Source organism: Phalacrocorax aristotelis, chromosome 10, assembly GCF_949628215.1.
Source record: "Phalacrocorax aristotelis chromosome 10, bGulAri2.1, whole genome shotgun sequence".
Classification (NCBI taxonomy): Eukaryota; Metazoa; Chordata; class Aves; order Suliformes; family Phalacrocoracidae; genus Phalacrocorax; species Phalacrocorax aristotelis.
Window position 1 is genome coordinate 9,944,987 of NC_134285.1, and position 16,234 is coordinate 9,961,220.

General features: G+C 36.9%; 1 protein-coding gene across 3 annotated transcripts in view; it reads left to right on the forward strand.

Annotated features, from left to right (window-relative positions):
* SMG1 (SMG1 nonsense mediated mRNA decay associated PI3K related kinase) overlaps nucleotides 1-16,234 on the forward strand; it is a 66,277-nt gene that overhangs the window by 6,253 nt on the left and 43,790 nt on the right. For 2 of the 3 annotated variants that reach the window (XM_075105152.1, XM_075105155.1), the window contains exons 2-6: nucleotides 3,417-3,580; nucleotides 7,557-7,712; nucleotides 12,710-12,846; nucleotides 14,687-14,745; nucleotides 15,494-15,707. In XM_075105152.1, coding sequence (XP_074961253.1) covers nucleotides 3,417-3,580; nucleotides 7,557-7,712; nucleotides 12,710-12,846; nucleotides 14,687-14,745; nucleotides 15,494-15,707 — 730 coding nt within the window. The remainder of the gene's footprint in view (nucleotides 1-3,416; nucleotides 3,581-7,556; nucleotides 7,713-12,709; nucleotides 12,847-14,686; nucleotides 14,746-15,493; nucleotides 15,708-16,234) is intronic. The other variant, XM_075105156.1, reaches the window with a different exon arrangement.

Below are 16,234 nucleotides of genomic sequence, written 5' to 3' on the forward strand. Positions count from 1 at the left end.
ACGCTTTTGAAGCCACAGTGTAAGGTAATCAGTTATGTAATCCTTGCAATTTCCCATTCCAACTTTGTCTAATATCAAATTTGTATTTGTACTCTGCTTATCTGTTGCTAACATTGTACGTTGCGTTTTTATTAGTATACAATGTTTGCTCAGGTCTGTGACAGTGTCAATGTATGTAACTGATAAATTTGTTGTTACATGGACTTCTTTTGAAAGATGATGCTAAGCATTATGTCTGCCACGTAACCTACCATCTGCTTGGCACAATATAATTAAAGTGAAGATACTGCCATGTGAACAGGAAAAGTGCCCTCCTGGAATGTGGGCATGAGTTGAGGTAGCTGGGAGTACAGTTCTTCCCATTGCCTGGTGGAATGGCTGCAGTGTATCTTAAAGGGCTGGAGGGAAGTGGAAAAAGTAACTAGTTGTAAGACTTTGGCATGTACCTGTCCATAGAGTGGCTGCGTTTTGAGTTCTAAATGGTTGTCTGTGAAAGTCATGAATGTGTTACTGACATGAAAAATGGTGTTTTTCAGAAACAGACTTGAAAAGCACATGTCTCTTCCTGTGCAGACAGGCTGTGTTTTGCTGTGAGTTTGCACAGCAGTGTCCTGCATCATGCAGGTGTCTGGGTTCCTTGGTAAGGGAGCACAGGCGCAGGTGACAGGTACTGGGGTCACATCCTGAGGTCTCAACAGGCCCACGCCACAAACTCCCAGAGTGCTGATGCAGAAGCCTACAGTACAGTTCTTAAATTCACTTCCTACCTGAGAAATGGTGTGCATCACTGGACAGCTAGAAATCCACAGGCCCATGAGATGATGGGCTATGCTTCTGGTGTGAATTTTACTGCAAGCTTCTTCCAGTTCAAAATCCTCCTTCAAAGCAATTCGGTCCAAGGCAGCCAGTTGGGTCAGAGAACCTGTTTCTCTGGAAACAGTATCTTTCTATGAAGTGGTTTTTTTCTGCCTGATAAAGAAAGGGCAGAAATTGCTGGATATCTAACCTACATGTTTATTGTAGTGGGAGCAATGTTTTCAGTGGGAACTGTTGTCTCTTAAACTGATACATAAGAGAACAAATAAATATTTTTAATAGAATTGTGCTTACCTTTTATTTGGGTAATAAAGTATATGAACAGGTCAGCTTGCAGAAAGCTGTTCCCAAACACAGAATGAAGGGAGTGTGTGGTTTTTCCCAGGGAAACAATAGGCTTATGTATTTTACCACAGTGGAAAATTTTACAAAATATTCAAACCTGTACTGCAGGAAGTGAAGTTAGCTGAGAACATGTGTCGTCCTTCAGTTGTCTGGGGTGCACAGAACAGTCTTAAAAATTGTACACTTAATCAGCTTGCCATCAGACTTAAGAATGTCAGGCTTAATGCTTGATGGTTGGAGATGATACAGTCTACGGCTCATTGCCTTAAAAACCCCCAATGTTTGGGGAGGTACACTATTAAGAACCCATCAGTACTTTCAGTTTACTAATTGAAAATTTACCAGTCTGTTTCATTGAAAGGCTAAAATAATTTGAATCCTCCATAATAAACTCTGCTCAAAATGAGCTGGAAGTCTCTCAAGGTTTTAGGGCAGGGAGAAAATCTGGGGGCTCTCTAGCTGACTGGAAAACTTGCACGTGGTGTAGCCACACTTAAAGTTCATACCATTTGAAGGGACAGTGCAGAAGTTTGTTGCTGTTCCACATAACTTAGGTGAATGATGAAGGTCCAACTGTATAAGTATTTCTTCAATCCTAGTTGACTGTCATGAGCAAGGACTTTTACTAAGGCTTTGCCTCATGAGTAGCATAGCCTGTTTTATGAAATAGTCCAAGCAAGTGCTCAACAAAACAGTAGGTGTGATGTCATAGTGAATACTGAATGAGAAGAGTGTATCTAAAGATAAATTGCTTAGAGCAAAAGGGAACAATACCTGCCAAGCAAACGTAGTGTCAACCTTTCACCACGAGAACAGGGCAAAAGCATAATCTTCTTTCAAACCCTGTTCCAACTTGATAGTATGTTGTCTTTTAATATTCTCAAGAGACTAAAATGTGTGTGTGCGGCTGTCCTTTAATTCCGGTTGTTTTTGCAAGTATCAACCTTCATGGTATTACTCTTCCAGTTGTACTGAGGATGAGCTATGTTTGAAAATAGCAAGCCTTCAGGGCAGCTTAAATAACAACTGCTTTTCAAAAATCTCAGCTGTGTGTTTCCCTTTTGGCCTTGATGTATTGAATTCCTCTTCCCTGAATCTGCCTACCAGTTCTAATCACAATGTTCTCCTGAAAACTAAAAATGAAAGACTTTTCCCCAAGAATGTGTTGTGTTTGTCCTTACAGAAATTGTGGTTAATTTACAGGAATGAAAAGGATTGATTGGTCCTGCTTTTTGTTAAATAGTCAAATGAACTATCAAAACCTTAAAATAAAAGCAGTAGATCTTTAGAGTTTGCTTAGGAAAAGCTCTCTGTAAATAATTTGAATAGTGTTACGCCAAATATACTTGAGTTGGACAAAATTCTGCTGATTTTTGTTTTGGATGGGCATTGTTTTACTGGTCTTATTGCAAAACCTCCAGTATTGGTTGTAAAAATGAGTTTCAAGTGATTGGTTGAATTTAGGTTCTGAAGTCTCATTCGCACAACTTTAGTGTATTAAAGTTACTGAATTTTTAAAAATGAAATAACTTAGTATTTCCAGTGAGAGAAGCTGGTTTCATAATTTTCAACTTTTTCCTTAAAAGTTTATTCTGGGCTATAAATCAGTTTTGCGATATGAGAGTGGTTTAAACTTAACGCAGATTTTTAACTCACTTTATCTGCCACATTTACTTTAAGGGATAACAGCTCTTAATTTATGTTCCAGTTTTTCCACAGTAAAGCCTGTTTTCTTGTTTTGCAATTTTTGTTTTGCAAAAACTTAATATGTGATTTGTATATTGATTATCAGTTACGTACTAGTAACACCTCCATCTAATAAGTGGTTTTACATTGCTCAATAAGGCCTGTAGTGTATTATGTAAATATTCACGTGTGGATTAGTAGTGATTCTGACAAATGGTGGACACTGCATTGCCTAGCTGTGGTATATACCTAGTTGTATTTTATTTTTCACTTCCCGGAAGTAATTTTTCCTCATATAGGCATCCAACTGAAAAGAGACTTGAGAACGTCCTGAGAAAAGGCACTGGCACACTCGAATGCATTTCCTTTGCATGTTGCTGTAATGATTAGTCAATTCTAATCCCAGTGTGAATTTAAGGTCACTTTTTAAGAAGCAGGTTAGACACATAGCTTTTCTTGACACAGGAAAATACATTTGGGATTGTCATTTAAATATGTTGCATTTATAAGTGAATGTGAATCCCACTCCTATTATACCCCTACATAAAAAAATATTTTTCTCTTTATAGAACTGACAGTGCATCAGCTGACCAGGACAATTTAAAATACTCCTCATCCAGAGATCGGGGCAGTTCTGCCTCCTATGGATTACAACCCTCAAATTCAGCTGTGGTGTCTCGACAAAGACATGATGATATCAGACTCCACACTGACATACAGAATGAAGAAAAAGGTATACAGATCGCTGTTTCATGTATAAATTGTGAGGGGACATTCAAAGGCAGTAAACTCTAAATGGTGGAGATTTAAAAAAAAAAAGGCAGTGAACTGATATTACCCCAGTATCACTGTGTTGAGAGATTTATCAGGGATCAAAGAAACTTTGTGGTTAGTATAAATAGTGAGAAAAATATGCACTTACATTAGGAGAAGAATGTGAGAGAAGACTTAATGCATTAACAGAGTAAGCGCTTTTTCCTAAAGAATAGTATTCTGGATGTGTCTGGTCTGCAAGTTGTAATTTCTTCCTGAATATTGTCTAATGCTTTTGGTATTGAAAATTGACTGCCTGATTAAATGGGCTACTAATCTGGTGTATTACCTACTGAAGCGAACTGGAATCTCTGGGAACCAAATCTATATTTTGTGATTAATGAGAATTTGTACTTCTGTGTGCCTCAGCCTGACTTCATATAAATTGTGTGATGTATGGTTTATACAAATTTTTTTGTTTTTTTGAGAATGGAAATGCTTTCTCTAGAAAATAGCTAAAAATTCAGAATAATTTTTTACATATTTATGAAAAAGAAATCTGTGTTCTGATTTCTTTTTTTTAAAATCTCCAAATAAATGTATCAAATAGGAGGGTTCTTTAATGCAGAATCACTTTTTAGGCTAAGTAAATTTTCTTCAGGCAGGCCAGACTCAAAAAAAAAATCTTACAGGAATATTAGTGTGGGAGTTTTTGTTCATGAACCTAAAAAGCATTTGCAGTCCCCCTACTTCTCTGCCTTGTAACTATCTGTAAAGTACTGCTACATCTTAGGAGAGGTTACAGCTGGGTGCGCTGATGCAAATTTATTTTTTTTATAAGTAGTAGCTACTGTTAGTAGGAGGCAGGAGCATGAAATAGGTATTTGTTTATCTGCATACCTTGAGAACCTTAAGATTTGCTTAATTTTAACAGATAAATTAACCGCTTAGAAAGTAAGTATATTTGTCAGTGTGTCTGCTAAGACGGAGAGTTCAACAGTCTGGCATGGTAGGTTATTCTTACGCTTTGAAGTGTGCTAGTATTTAAAGAACATACTGTCAGTATAGTGAAACAGTAAGTTTTGGACAAATTAAGGTAGTTTGTGAAGTTGCTGAGAAGTGCCATTTGAAAAGAAAAATGTACCTATCTCTCCTTCAAGTACTGTATCTTACAGGGCATGTCTCTGCTAGCTCAGCACTTTAAGTATGCTATTTTGTTCAGGTATGACTTGGAAAGAGATGATTAGGATATTCTGTACTATAAAACCAAATTCCAAGTATCTCTAGTTCATTTTTATTTTTGGAGAAATTTGTAAGCTTACAGATTCAGAATAGTTTCTCTGTTTACTAAGATTTTTCAGTTAGCGTGTTGGAGGCTGCCCACATGGCATTTTCATTTTAAGAACTTCTAGCTTTTCTATCCTGGATAACCATATGTCATAAGTACCTAGAATCCTTAAGAGATTCCACACAGACACACCACCACTCCCACCCATCCCCCTCCCCCAGTTTCTGGTGTTGGTAATAAAAATGACTTCTAACTTGATAATTTTTGGAAGTTGTTCAGGTTCAAAAACCCCCAAGGATGGGAGGTTCTGCAGCTTCCCTTAGCAGCCTGTTTAGTGCTTTATCACTCTCCTAGTAAAAAATTGTTTTCCCATATCCAGTTTGAATTTTGCTTGCTGCAAGTTATGACTGTTGACTACTGTCCTTTTGCTCTGCAGCTGTAAGATTAGTCTGGCTGGTTTGTGGTGGGTTTTTTTGTCTGTTTGTTTTTTAAATAACCCTTCACATTAACTAGTGGAAGATGGCAACTGGATCTCTCCCTTTTGTCTCCTGTCCTTTACTTTATAAAACGAGACAGGAGAGTTGGAAGATAGTTTTCAAAACTAAATAGAAGGCGCTCCGGTTTTTACTTACAGATGAGATGTTCTCCTTTCCTGCAACACTTTCTTCCCTTTTGATTTGTAACGATGATGTGCTCAGAGTCCTTACTGTTAACAAGATACTGCAGTAGTATTCATATGTCATGCTATCTGCATATTTACGCTAAAATTAATAACAATGACATAGCTGATGATATTTGGCCTCAGATTTAACATTTAAAGGGAAATTAATAGGCTTATTAAATATTAGAATTTTTTAAAAAATTGCAGACCAGGAGATAACTGAAGAGAGTTATAATGTAATATTTACAACCTTATTACTGAAAAAGCTGATTGCCCTGCTGTTTTTTAATTACTGTAAATGACAGTTTGTTTCATATTGTTACCAAAGATGTACCATCTGTATGTCAAGTGGGAGAATATAGGACTGTGTTTAATTCATTTAACATAATGTCAAATGTGCTGTAGCAAATACTACATGCCTTTGCAGACAACTAAAAAAGCTGGGATATTTTGTGTGCTAGAGGGAAAGTATGAAATAACTTTGAGTATGTGGTAGTATGTCTGTTTTGGGTAGCTGATGTTTGTGGTCTGAATGCATGATTAGCTGACCTCTTCAGTTAAACTAAGTTCTTTGTTGCTTTGAATTTTAGTGATACACTTCTGTTCAGTCATTAATATAATTATTGCTGTTAGAAGTAATTTACTTCATAGGAGAGTGTTGATTTGTTATGACTAAATAAGGTTAAGGTCGCATACAGGTTAGTTTATGTTTAAAAATTGAGTTTAATGTTGTAAATCCAAATATACACAAATTATCTTTACTGTAATTGTAATTAACTAATTACAGCTGAGACTTTGCACAGGATTTTCTGTAATGGTAGCATAGTCCTGTGTGTATAGAAATACAGACTTCTATTGGTAGTTTATAGCTTCTGTGTTATCAAAAGCCTTGCCTTCAAGATGACAATTCTCACAGCTAAGGTCCAGATTCACCTTGATGTTTCAAATTATTTTTTTATCTGTGCTGTAGTCTCGGTAGGCTGCCTCTTTTTATGGAGAGCAACCTCTTTTTCCCCAGGGTTTTTTATACACTGATGCAGGTTGAATTGTGGAAATACTTTTTCTGAAAGAAGTCGTGTATTTTTTGCTGTTCTGGGTTTAATTTTATTAGTTGATTGTTCCCTGTCTCTGGCACAGAAGGAACTGTAGAAAGCTGCCTTGAAAGTGAGCTCCAATACGTTGAGTGAAGTATTGGGCATGCTCAGGGAACAGTTTAACTTCTCCACAGTACTACAGAGGAAGAACCTGTCCATCAAAATGGTGTAGCAGACTGGAAGAAATCTTTGGTTTCAACATATTCATACGTAAATTCTTGTGGATCTAAGAATAAAAAGAATGTAATTACTCAATGACACTTTCATTTCTGTTTTATATTGTTACGAAAGAGGTACCATATGTATCTCAAGTGGGAGAATGTAGGATTGATTTTAATTTAAGATATTTTATTATATTAAGATAATATTTAATTAATTTAAGATAGTGTCAGTATTGGTGTGTGAAAATGAACGTTGTATATTTAGGGAGAGTTGTTCAATCTGTACATATAAATAATCTGTGGCTTTTTAAAAGCTTTCTGCTTTTTTTGTCATTTTACCGAGTCTGGTGGATTTATAACAAAAACAGAGTGGAAAATTGGTGTGCATAATCAAGGAACCAGTAAGTGAATGTATCTAGGCATGTGTACTAGCCGTTTGATGTGAAGGGCCTTGTAAAATACAGGGTCAAAAGTAATAATAAGAAACCGCCAAACGCAGCAAAATCTATGTTAAATTTCATTGCAATAGAGGTTTTTTTCATATGCTTCAAAAAAAGACCAGTTAGGTTCTGAATACGTGAAAACTTGAAGGGTCTAACAATTTTTTTTGCATGTGAAAGTAAAAAAAGAAGCTAAAGGTGGTAGAGGATAGGGCTGCTAATTTGCATATGAATTGAATAACTCATAACATACTAACCTACTAAATATATGGTCTGATAGCCTGATTTAATCTCATGCTGGTTTTCCCACAGGTGGCTACAGTGTCAATGGAGGATCTGGGGAAAATACTTATGGTCGGAAGTCGTTGGGGCAAGAGCTGAGAGTTAACAATGTGACCAATCCTGATTTTACCAGTGTTCCGCATGGGAATCGTGCTTTAGCCACAAAAGACATGAGGAAATCACAGGGTAAGGATACCACAGATTTTTCAGGAAAAGAGGATCTCTTTTGGCAGCCTCTTTTGTGTTCAGAATATGAAAAGTTCACTACAATTAGGCAATCTATATGGTTTTTATTTTTTGTGATATATGATTAGATGATGTTGATGGAAACTGTCATCTTGTATTTACTGTTCTCTGCATTGAGACTTGCTCCACAGGTTGGGCAGATTTCTGGACTGTGTGGCTTATGCTCTCAATCTTTTGATTTCCTTTAAATACCTTGAGCCCTTATTCAGGTTAGCGAAATTTGGCAAAGAGATCAAGGGTTCCAGGAAGGAGAATTTGCTCTCACATATGTTGAAAATTGATGCCTGAGTAAAAAGTTGTTAATTAACAAGTCCCAAGTGCGGGAAAACATGCAACAGTGAGCTCAACCGTTATCTGTTCTGACTGGCCTGCAGGTCAACTAGTCATCACATCATACCAGCTGATTAGTCAGTAGATATGTACTCCTGAACCAGCTCCCTCTTGCTCAGCTGAGGATTAGAGGTCAGGGAGGAGCTGGAAGCATCATAAGACTGTGGGCAGGGTCTTGGGAGATGCAGCAAGAGGAAATCTGGAGTTGCAAGAGGGTGCAAGAATGCTGGGCACACATTTTCGAGAAAGAGGGCTTTGCTCTTCCCACTACTGGGGTTTCAATTGTATATTTTTAAAAATAGAAGAAAGTTATTCCAAGGACTTTTGAATGAAAATAGAAACTTTGTTATGACTAAGCACTGTCATTTATTGCATCATTTATTATAAGTGGTAGTTGTGCCACTGACAAAAACTGACTGCTTTATGCCGGACACATTATAAACATAAGGACACAGTGTTTCTCCTCAGGGATTTGTATTTCAGAGGAGACAAAAGGTGAAAGAAGAGTGCTCAGTGTACTTTGCGGGTGGGAAAACTGAGGTGCAAGTGGTGATGTGACTGTTGCAAAAGCCTGGTCTTTGGAATGGGTTAAACTCAGAATTTATAATCCCATTCTGGTGTCTTGATAAAAAAATTTAGTCCTTTTAGTGTCTTAAATTATGTCCACGTAGAGGAAATAGAGAATTGTCTAAGAGAATGCTGTGTAAATAATACTTCTGCTAGTGGGCTTGTGCATGAATTTACTATTAGTACTAGCAGAAAATTCACTGTTCCCCTAGGTACAGAAGTACTTCTTCTAATCCTTAAAATGTTAGGAACTGGAGTTGTCTTTTGTGAGTTAGCATGTGGCTGAGACCTTGCTGATTTTTCACAAAGTTGAAGTCATATGGGTGTTCATTAACTAGTGCTTTGATTAGTATAGTTTCAGTTGTGGTCTTGGTTAGTTTATTTTTTTAAATTTATTTTTAGATTATCATTATGGCCCAAGAGACAGCTAACCTTAGGGGGTAATGCCAATGTTCATCAGATATTAACTGAATAAAAAGAAAGCTGCCTTTAATAGAGAGTTTTGAACAGTATGTCTTGTACTAGCAGTGGTTAAATGTGTATCTCATACCAGTAACCTTCATGGTGGTAGCTTTGTTTACACAGTTCCGTTCTTAGGATTTTTTAAATGTAGAACACCACAACCATATTCCAAAATCAATAAGTTTTCCATTAAGAGATTACAAACAAAAAGATAAACACAGAGAAGACAACACTAAAAAGTTGCAGTTGTGGATTTAATTAATTCAAGTCTTGTACTTACTGTTGACTTCTCTTCTAACACTGAAGAGTCAGTCATCATTGTTAGGGCCGAGGTGGGGGGGGACAGGATGCTTTTTTAGGGACCTTGCAAAGATCTAGAATATCTTTATAAAAAGTTTAGTAAAAATAATTTTCAGTGTTTTCCAAACCACTATATCCTAGTTTGCCCTTCAAGAGCAGTATCTAGTGACCTAACCCAGCTATGCTGGTGCAACTTCCCTTGTGCTTGCTGAGTGGGAGACAGAAGTGAAGTGATGTGTACTGTATGTTCCTGGTCCAGGTTAGTGTTGGTAGAGGGCAGCTGGAAGAATATTGTAAAATAGGCTTATCTTTCTCATGAGGCATATCTGTTGTCTTGGAAAGGACTGTGTTATGGGGTCGCCAATGGATTGAATTATTCAAGGACAGATCCAAATTTCTGTTTTGAGAGGCTTCATATGTAGACAGTCTAACAGTGAAACAAGTGTGTGTAGGTTTGGTTCAGCCTAAGCTTTCAGGATACATTCAGTAATGTAGAACCCAGTACTTTCCAAGCAGAAGTTTTCAAGTGGAATTATTCATGAATAGCAGTTGCACTTTTCATTTTGTGTACCATAGTCTGTGTTGATTTCCATTGTAACAAAGCTTTGGAAGAATTTTCATTCTTGTTTGCATATGTTTTATTTCTGAACTATTCCATTTGAACTTTGAAAAAATGATTTTTTTTCCCTGATTTGGTGACTTCCTGCTACTGCCCAGGTTTAAAGACAATTATAGACATGGTACACACCTGAGCAAGCTGCATCCTTGCTGTTAGTCCTTTTCTTTCTCCTCCAGGGCTGAGCCAATTTTTGGGTGGGTAACTGTGCTAGGTCCATCTTTCTGAAGTTTGTCTGTGTATTTACCATTGGCAAGCAAGCCTTGGACTATTGCAGCTAGCTCAACTCTGGGCGGAAATACAAGGAGATCTTCAGATGCAAGTAGTCATCTCGCAGTGACTGTAGTTACTAGACTGGCACCAACATTCAGGAAGACCTCAAATACTGCTTCAGAAGGTGTCTTTGTTGATCATGATTCCTTCTCACCACACATGTGGCTTTTTGTCCACTACTGAAGACTGTGGCTTCCAGATGAAGTAAAGGAAAAGAAACTTAATACTTTCTAAATGGATATGTATGCCTAGTCTCCTGTAAAATCAGTAACATCTTAAAAGAAGTGCTCTTCATGCCTGTCAGATAACTTCTCAACATGTCTTGTGTAGTTCTAGCTAGGAACAAAATGTAGATTTGATCCTCCAGACTCTTATTGCTATTTTAGAGTTTGCTAAGCCTGCCTAATCCTTCAGAATGTCAGGTGTCTTCAAAATTAATTGCTTAAACTGATGCCTGGGAAGAAACAGACTATCAAAGCCTATTTTATTCATACTGTCTTTTAAAATTCAAAAAATGAAGACGCGAAAATAAGGTTGAGAATATTCTTCATGATGATGACATAGAAGATGTGCTCTCCTGTAGATGATGTCATGACCTGTAAGAGTTACTGGCCTGTGGGATGTGGCAGGATTCTGTAATACATAAGGACACAAAGGGTTTTGTTAGATTTCTTTATTACAAGTTACTACAAATTACTACTAGTAAAGCAAGTATATACTTATGATTGATTACTTATATACACACCTGTATATTATTCAAAGTGTTACTGGTACAGCACTCACCAAACTTTCCGAGGAGTGGGGCCAATTGATGACAGACAAAGTCTCACTTCAGAAATGATCTGCATCACGAGCCTGGAGTCAGTCAGGTGTCCCCAGCGAGGGCCTGGTCTGACCAAGGGATCTTGTGTAGTGAAGTCTTCGCAGGGGGAGCTCTTGGTAGGAAGCTACATTTTGGGTAGAAAGTGAGTAGTTGTTGTTGTTGTATTGTTAGAGACATAAGACAATGTAGGGTACAACCACCTGGAGCCACCAGTAGTGCTTACTAACTACTGTTTTTCACCTGGAACAGCCAATAGATGATGCTGTTGTCTGTTTTCTCAGACCAATGTTTGCTTTTACAGTCTGTATTTCCAGCAGGAGCAGCCAGTAGCAGTTGCTGATTCCTGCTTTCCCAGGATGTTTTCCACCATTACAGTCTATTTTTCACCTTCCCAGTCAATAAGTTTTATTGTAGTGGTTTCTTGGTTTTGTGCTTATTGAGGGTATCTCAGGATGCTTCAGGTTCTTGGGTACCCAGCTGCCCTTCAAGGATGCTCCAGGTTCCCAGGCCAGGTTCTCAGGCTAGCAGTTCCCAGGCTGGCAGCCATCATCTTCTGTCAGTATTTTTCCATTATAACTTTCCCATTATAACCAGGTTGCCTTTATGGCTGCTCCCATCAGGTGACTGATGTGTTACATACCAGAGAAAAAAGCTGTCCGTAGTTGTCTTGGGTGTTCTCATAAGAGTCATGGTGACTAAGAAAACCTCATGTTCTGTGAATACTCTAATTTTAATCACTATGAAACATCTAATGTTAAACTTTTCAAAAGAAACTTCATTTCCTTTTTGCAAATGAGAGAAATGGGTAGTTCACATGAATTCATTGTAATTGGTACCTAAATCAGGTAAACTGAGTTGTGACCTTCACTAGTATCAATAGTGTTATTGGTCAACTTAAATTAAGTGTTTTCTTAGGAAGATGCTAGTTCTCCTGTATTATGATCCACTTAAATCAATGGCCACAGCACCCCTGCACGCTGTATATTTTCTTCCTCAATAAAGGAAGAGTAGACCTGTTTTCCTTTTCAAAGCAGAACCCTGCCAGCTATCAGAGGACGACTCATAATCTTTCTTTTGTGCCAAAACGATAGAGAAAATCTTTTTTCTTGGGAGTTCCTTGACCTTAAATCTGGTTCTTTGCTTGAAGAAACGGCATGTGTTTTCCACAAGGTTTTCTTTAAATATTGTTTGTTGAATTATTTTTGTTTATATATTGCCAGAAGTCTGACTTAACCATACCACACCTTTTTTTTTCCCAGTTCCATTTATGTAGAAGGGAACTAAATCCAGGCTTTTGTGTAGAAGTAAAACAGTTCTGCTTAATTCTGAATGAGTTCTATCCAGGTGCTGGGCTGTCCACTGGAAGAAATGAAATATTTTGATAGCTAAATTAGATTTTACATTTAATTTTCCTCATATTAGCTTTAAAACAAATCAGTATTTCTTTACTTTTTTCTCAAATTACTGTCACGACTTACTAAGTTCACAAATACACATTTCAGACAATACAGATATTATTGATCAAATGCCTTAGAGAAAAGAAATAATTGCCTTTTTTTTTTCCAGAGCGATCGTTGTCTTATTCTGACGAGTCTCGACTGTCAAATCTTCTTCGGAGGATTACTCGGGAAGACGACAGAGACCGAAGACTGGCTACTGTAAAGCAATTGAAAGAATTCATTCAGCAACCAGAAAACAAACTGGTTAGTGGTTTTTACTTTTCCATGACACTGGAGTATTTCTCATTTTATAAAACTCTTTTTAAAACTCTTAAATATTGGGATGTGTCTGTGAGGAATATCTTATATACTAGGAATTTATTTCCACAACAAAGGAAAGTGTATTCCTGGATTGCCAGTCCTTTTTCCGGCTTTCAGGAAGTTTTTTATTGCTTGATTACTTATGACTTATTGCCTTAAAACAAACTACTGAATGCATGAGCTGTAGGAATAACTATGGCATGCATGTGGATTTTTTGACTGGCTTCAGCAATATCTTCTGGATCCTTCAGCAAGCAAATAGAGGAAAAAGGAAGCAAAATGTGTTCTTGTCTTATTCAAGAACTGTTTCTGTATTATAAATTAAAAATATGCAGATATTTATACAGTCTTGTGAATAGTTTATCTTAGAGTTACTCAGCTTTCTAGCTAGATACCTTTGTATGTGGATTCCTTTTATGGGAAGAGAACAAAATAAGTCTCTGGTTTTTTTAAGTCTTTGTTTTTTTAATGGGTTGTTGAACTCTCTAGTATCCTCAAGTGTTCCTTAAGGATTTGGGGGGAAGTATCCCCATGTAAGTATACGATTTCAATATTACTTATTTTGAAGTTAAGTATTAAGAGTATTTTGTCTGACCCATCTCCCCCACTGTTTTGAAGAGCTTAGGAGTTCTCCAAGTATTGAAAAAGCAGGAAGTGATGGTTTAATACCCTGCCACTCATTTACAGGCAGTGCTATGATATTTCAGTTGTGGGTTATGTGTCTGTCTATATCTATAATAAGTTGGTTGATTCTCTCATTATATATTAATTAACCAGTGGTAATTGCACTCTTTTCCAAAAGGTGTGACACTTAAACATTGAGATTTTTCTATTCTGTGCACCTAGCTGTAAGCAGACTGTGTCCAAGCCTAGCTGATACTTCTGCTTTCCTCTGAAACAAAATCCTTGTTAATACAAGGGTTTAGGGAGCAAATGCTTTCCATGATTATTCCGTGGTTGGTTGTTTTGTTTTGTTTTTAATTACTTCCATTATTTGCAATGCATTTTTTCCCCAGTTTTTTTTGGAACTGCATTTTATTTATGCTTATTGGTATCTCAGAACATACTGGAATTGCCATTCTAATATCTAACTCAGTGGTGACAAACTTTGTCCTTGTTAGTGGTCAGAATGTCAAAAGCTTGTCACTGAAAAATTTCTCTTTAAACTTCTGCCAGCTTGCTAATGAGAACAAGATCAAGTCAAGGTCATTATTTTGCAGCTCAACTCACTAATGTGATTTTTTTTCTTTTTTGGTGCATATTGGGAAAACAGGTATTTCTGGTTGTGTTTATTGACAAGCACTGGTTCATCAATAATGTTTCATTCTCCAAAACAGTATCCTGTTTCTCTGAAAGTCAGGATTGCCTAAGGAGAAATTTTAATACTTCAGATTGTATTATTTGATCAATTAAATATTCTGCTGATATAATTATTAGCTAGCAGACTAGGTCTTCAGTAGATGCTATTGGTGAGCTGTATGGTGAGTCTTATATTTGTGATGTAATGTTATCAGCAAGAACTAAACTTAGAACAAACCTTGATAGCAGGCTGCCAGTGTATTTTTATGGCTACTGTAAATAACTATGAAATATAACATGTAGGATAATATTGCAGTATTGCTTAATATAGTTCATGCTAGTCTGCAGTGGCCATGGAAAGCATAAAAGCATTCTATTAGGAAACAGAATCGGCAGTGGTGTTTTTAATGTGGGTGTAAACAGGACCTAGTTTGCAGAAATTATCGTGCCATTATTATGCGTATGCCTTTTGTGTATCTTATAGGTACTAGTTAAACAACTGGATAATATCCTGACTGCCATTCATGATGTACTCAATGAAAGGTAAGCTGGAAAAACTAAGCAGTTTGAAGGCTTTAAAGAGGAAAAATAATTGTAACATTAGGTTTGGATTTCAGTATAGAAATTGAATAGAGGGGGGAAAGGTTGAAAGCAGTTAATGCTCTAATTTTGCATGGGTGTGATGTTGCAGCAATAGGACAGAACTGGGGGAGAGTTAAGACTCTCCTAGGCATATCAACAATACTGTTAGACTGTGTAGAGTACACTTTGTATGGAGAGAACTTGGATGCACAAGTGTGGCTTTTATGTTGTAGGTAATAGGAAGTCTGTCTCAGCTGTGTTTAATGACCTGGGTATAGTAGTGCAGCGCTATGGTTATCTAGCTTGCAAATTGATCTTAAGTTTTTTACAACTTCTAATTAATTTACATCCACCTAAGAGCTCAGGTATGTGTGGGCTTTTTGGTGTTTAGTTCAGTGTTACTACCTGAAGTCGGCTGTATGTTAAGAATTTTCTTGCTTGGATAGTGCATTGCAAGTAGAACAGCCGATTTATTGCAGACTTTTATTCAAGTTGATTTATTCCATAGAAATAATACTTAATAGAATTTTTCAGATTATTAATTTTTATTTTAGATTCATCTGTGCTGCCATTGAGTAAGAGAGAAGCAGCTTCATTTATGCAGATATTTTTCTTCTTTAGAAAATGTTTTAATTTGTTCATGGTTTCTTCTGTTCTGCTGTCATGTCTGGAGATTCCACATTTCTTTTTTTTCTCCCCAAAAATACAGTAGCAAATTGCTTCAAGAACTGAGACAGGAAGGAGCTTGCTGTCTTGGCCTTCTTTGTGCTTCTCTGAGCTACGAGGCCGAGAAAATCTTTAAATGGATTTTTAGCAAATTCAGCTCATCCACAAAAGATGAAGTTAAACTTCTTTATTTGTGTGCAACCTACAAAGCACTAGAGACTGTAGGAGAAAAGAAAGCCTTTTCATCTTTAATGCAGGTAAGTCTATGAGTTAAAACAGGATTATTAATGTTTTTTCTAGTGCAGTGCTTGAATCAACTTTTTAAATTGGAACGGACAGTAAGTAATGCTATGTTGACATAATAAGTAAATATAATTACAACTGGGAGGGAGCTTTCTGAATGGGATTCTCTGATTCTGATTACATTAGAAAGGAATGTCAGCTCTTTGTAGGATGATATATATTTTGAGGTAACTTTTTAGTATATATTGCAGATCCAAAAGGAGAACTCAAGTGGAATGATATACAAAACCCAACCTGTTAGGAGCTTTGTGCTACCTCCTATTTACAGTTTCAAACTTTAAGTGTAATTAGATCTGAGAGGAAGTAGGATGTGTGCAGACAAATCTGGTCCCCTGGTTCAAGTTCTAGGCTCTTGTAATTTTGGGTGTAGAACAACTATGTCCAGGTTTGTGCTCCAATTTAATATTTACTTTACATAGCCATAAAGCTTCAGCAGGAGAAACAGGAACTTAAAACAACTAGTTGTTCTGTGGCCAAAGAA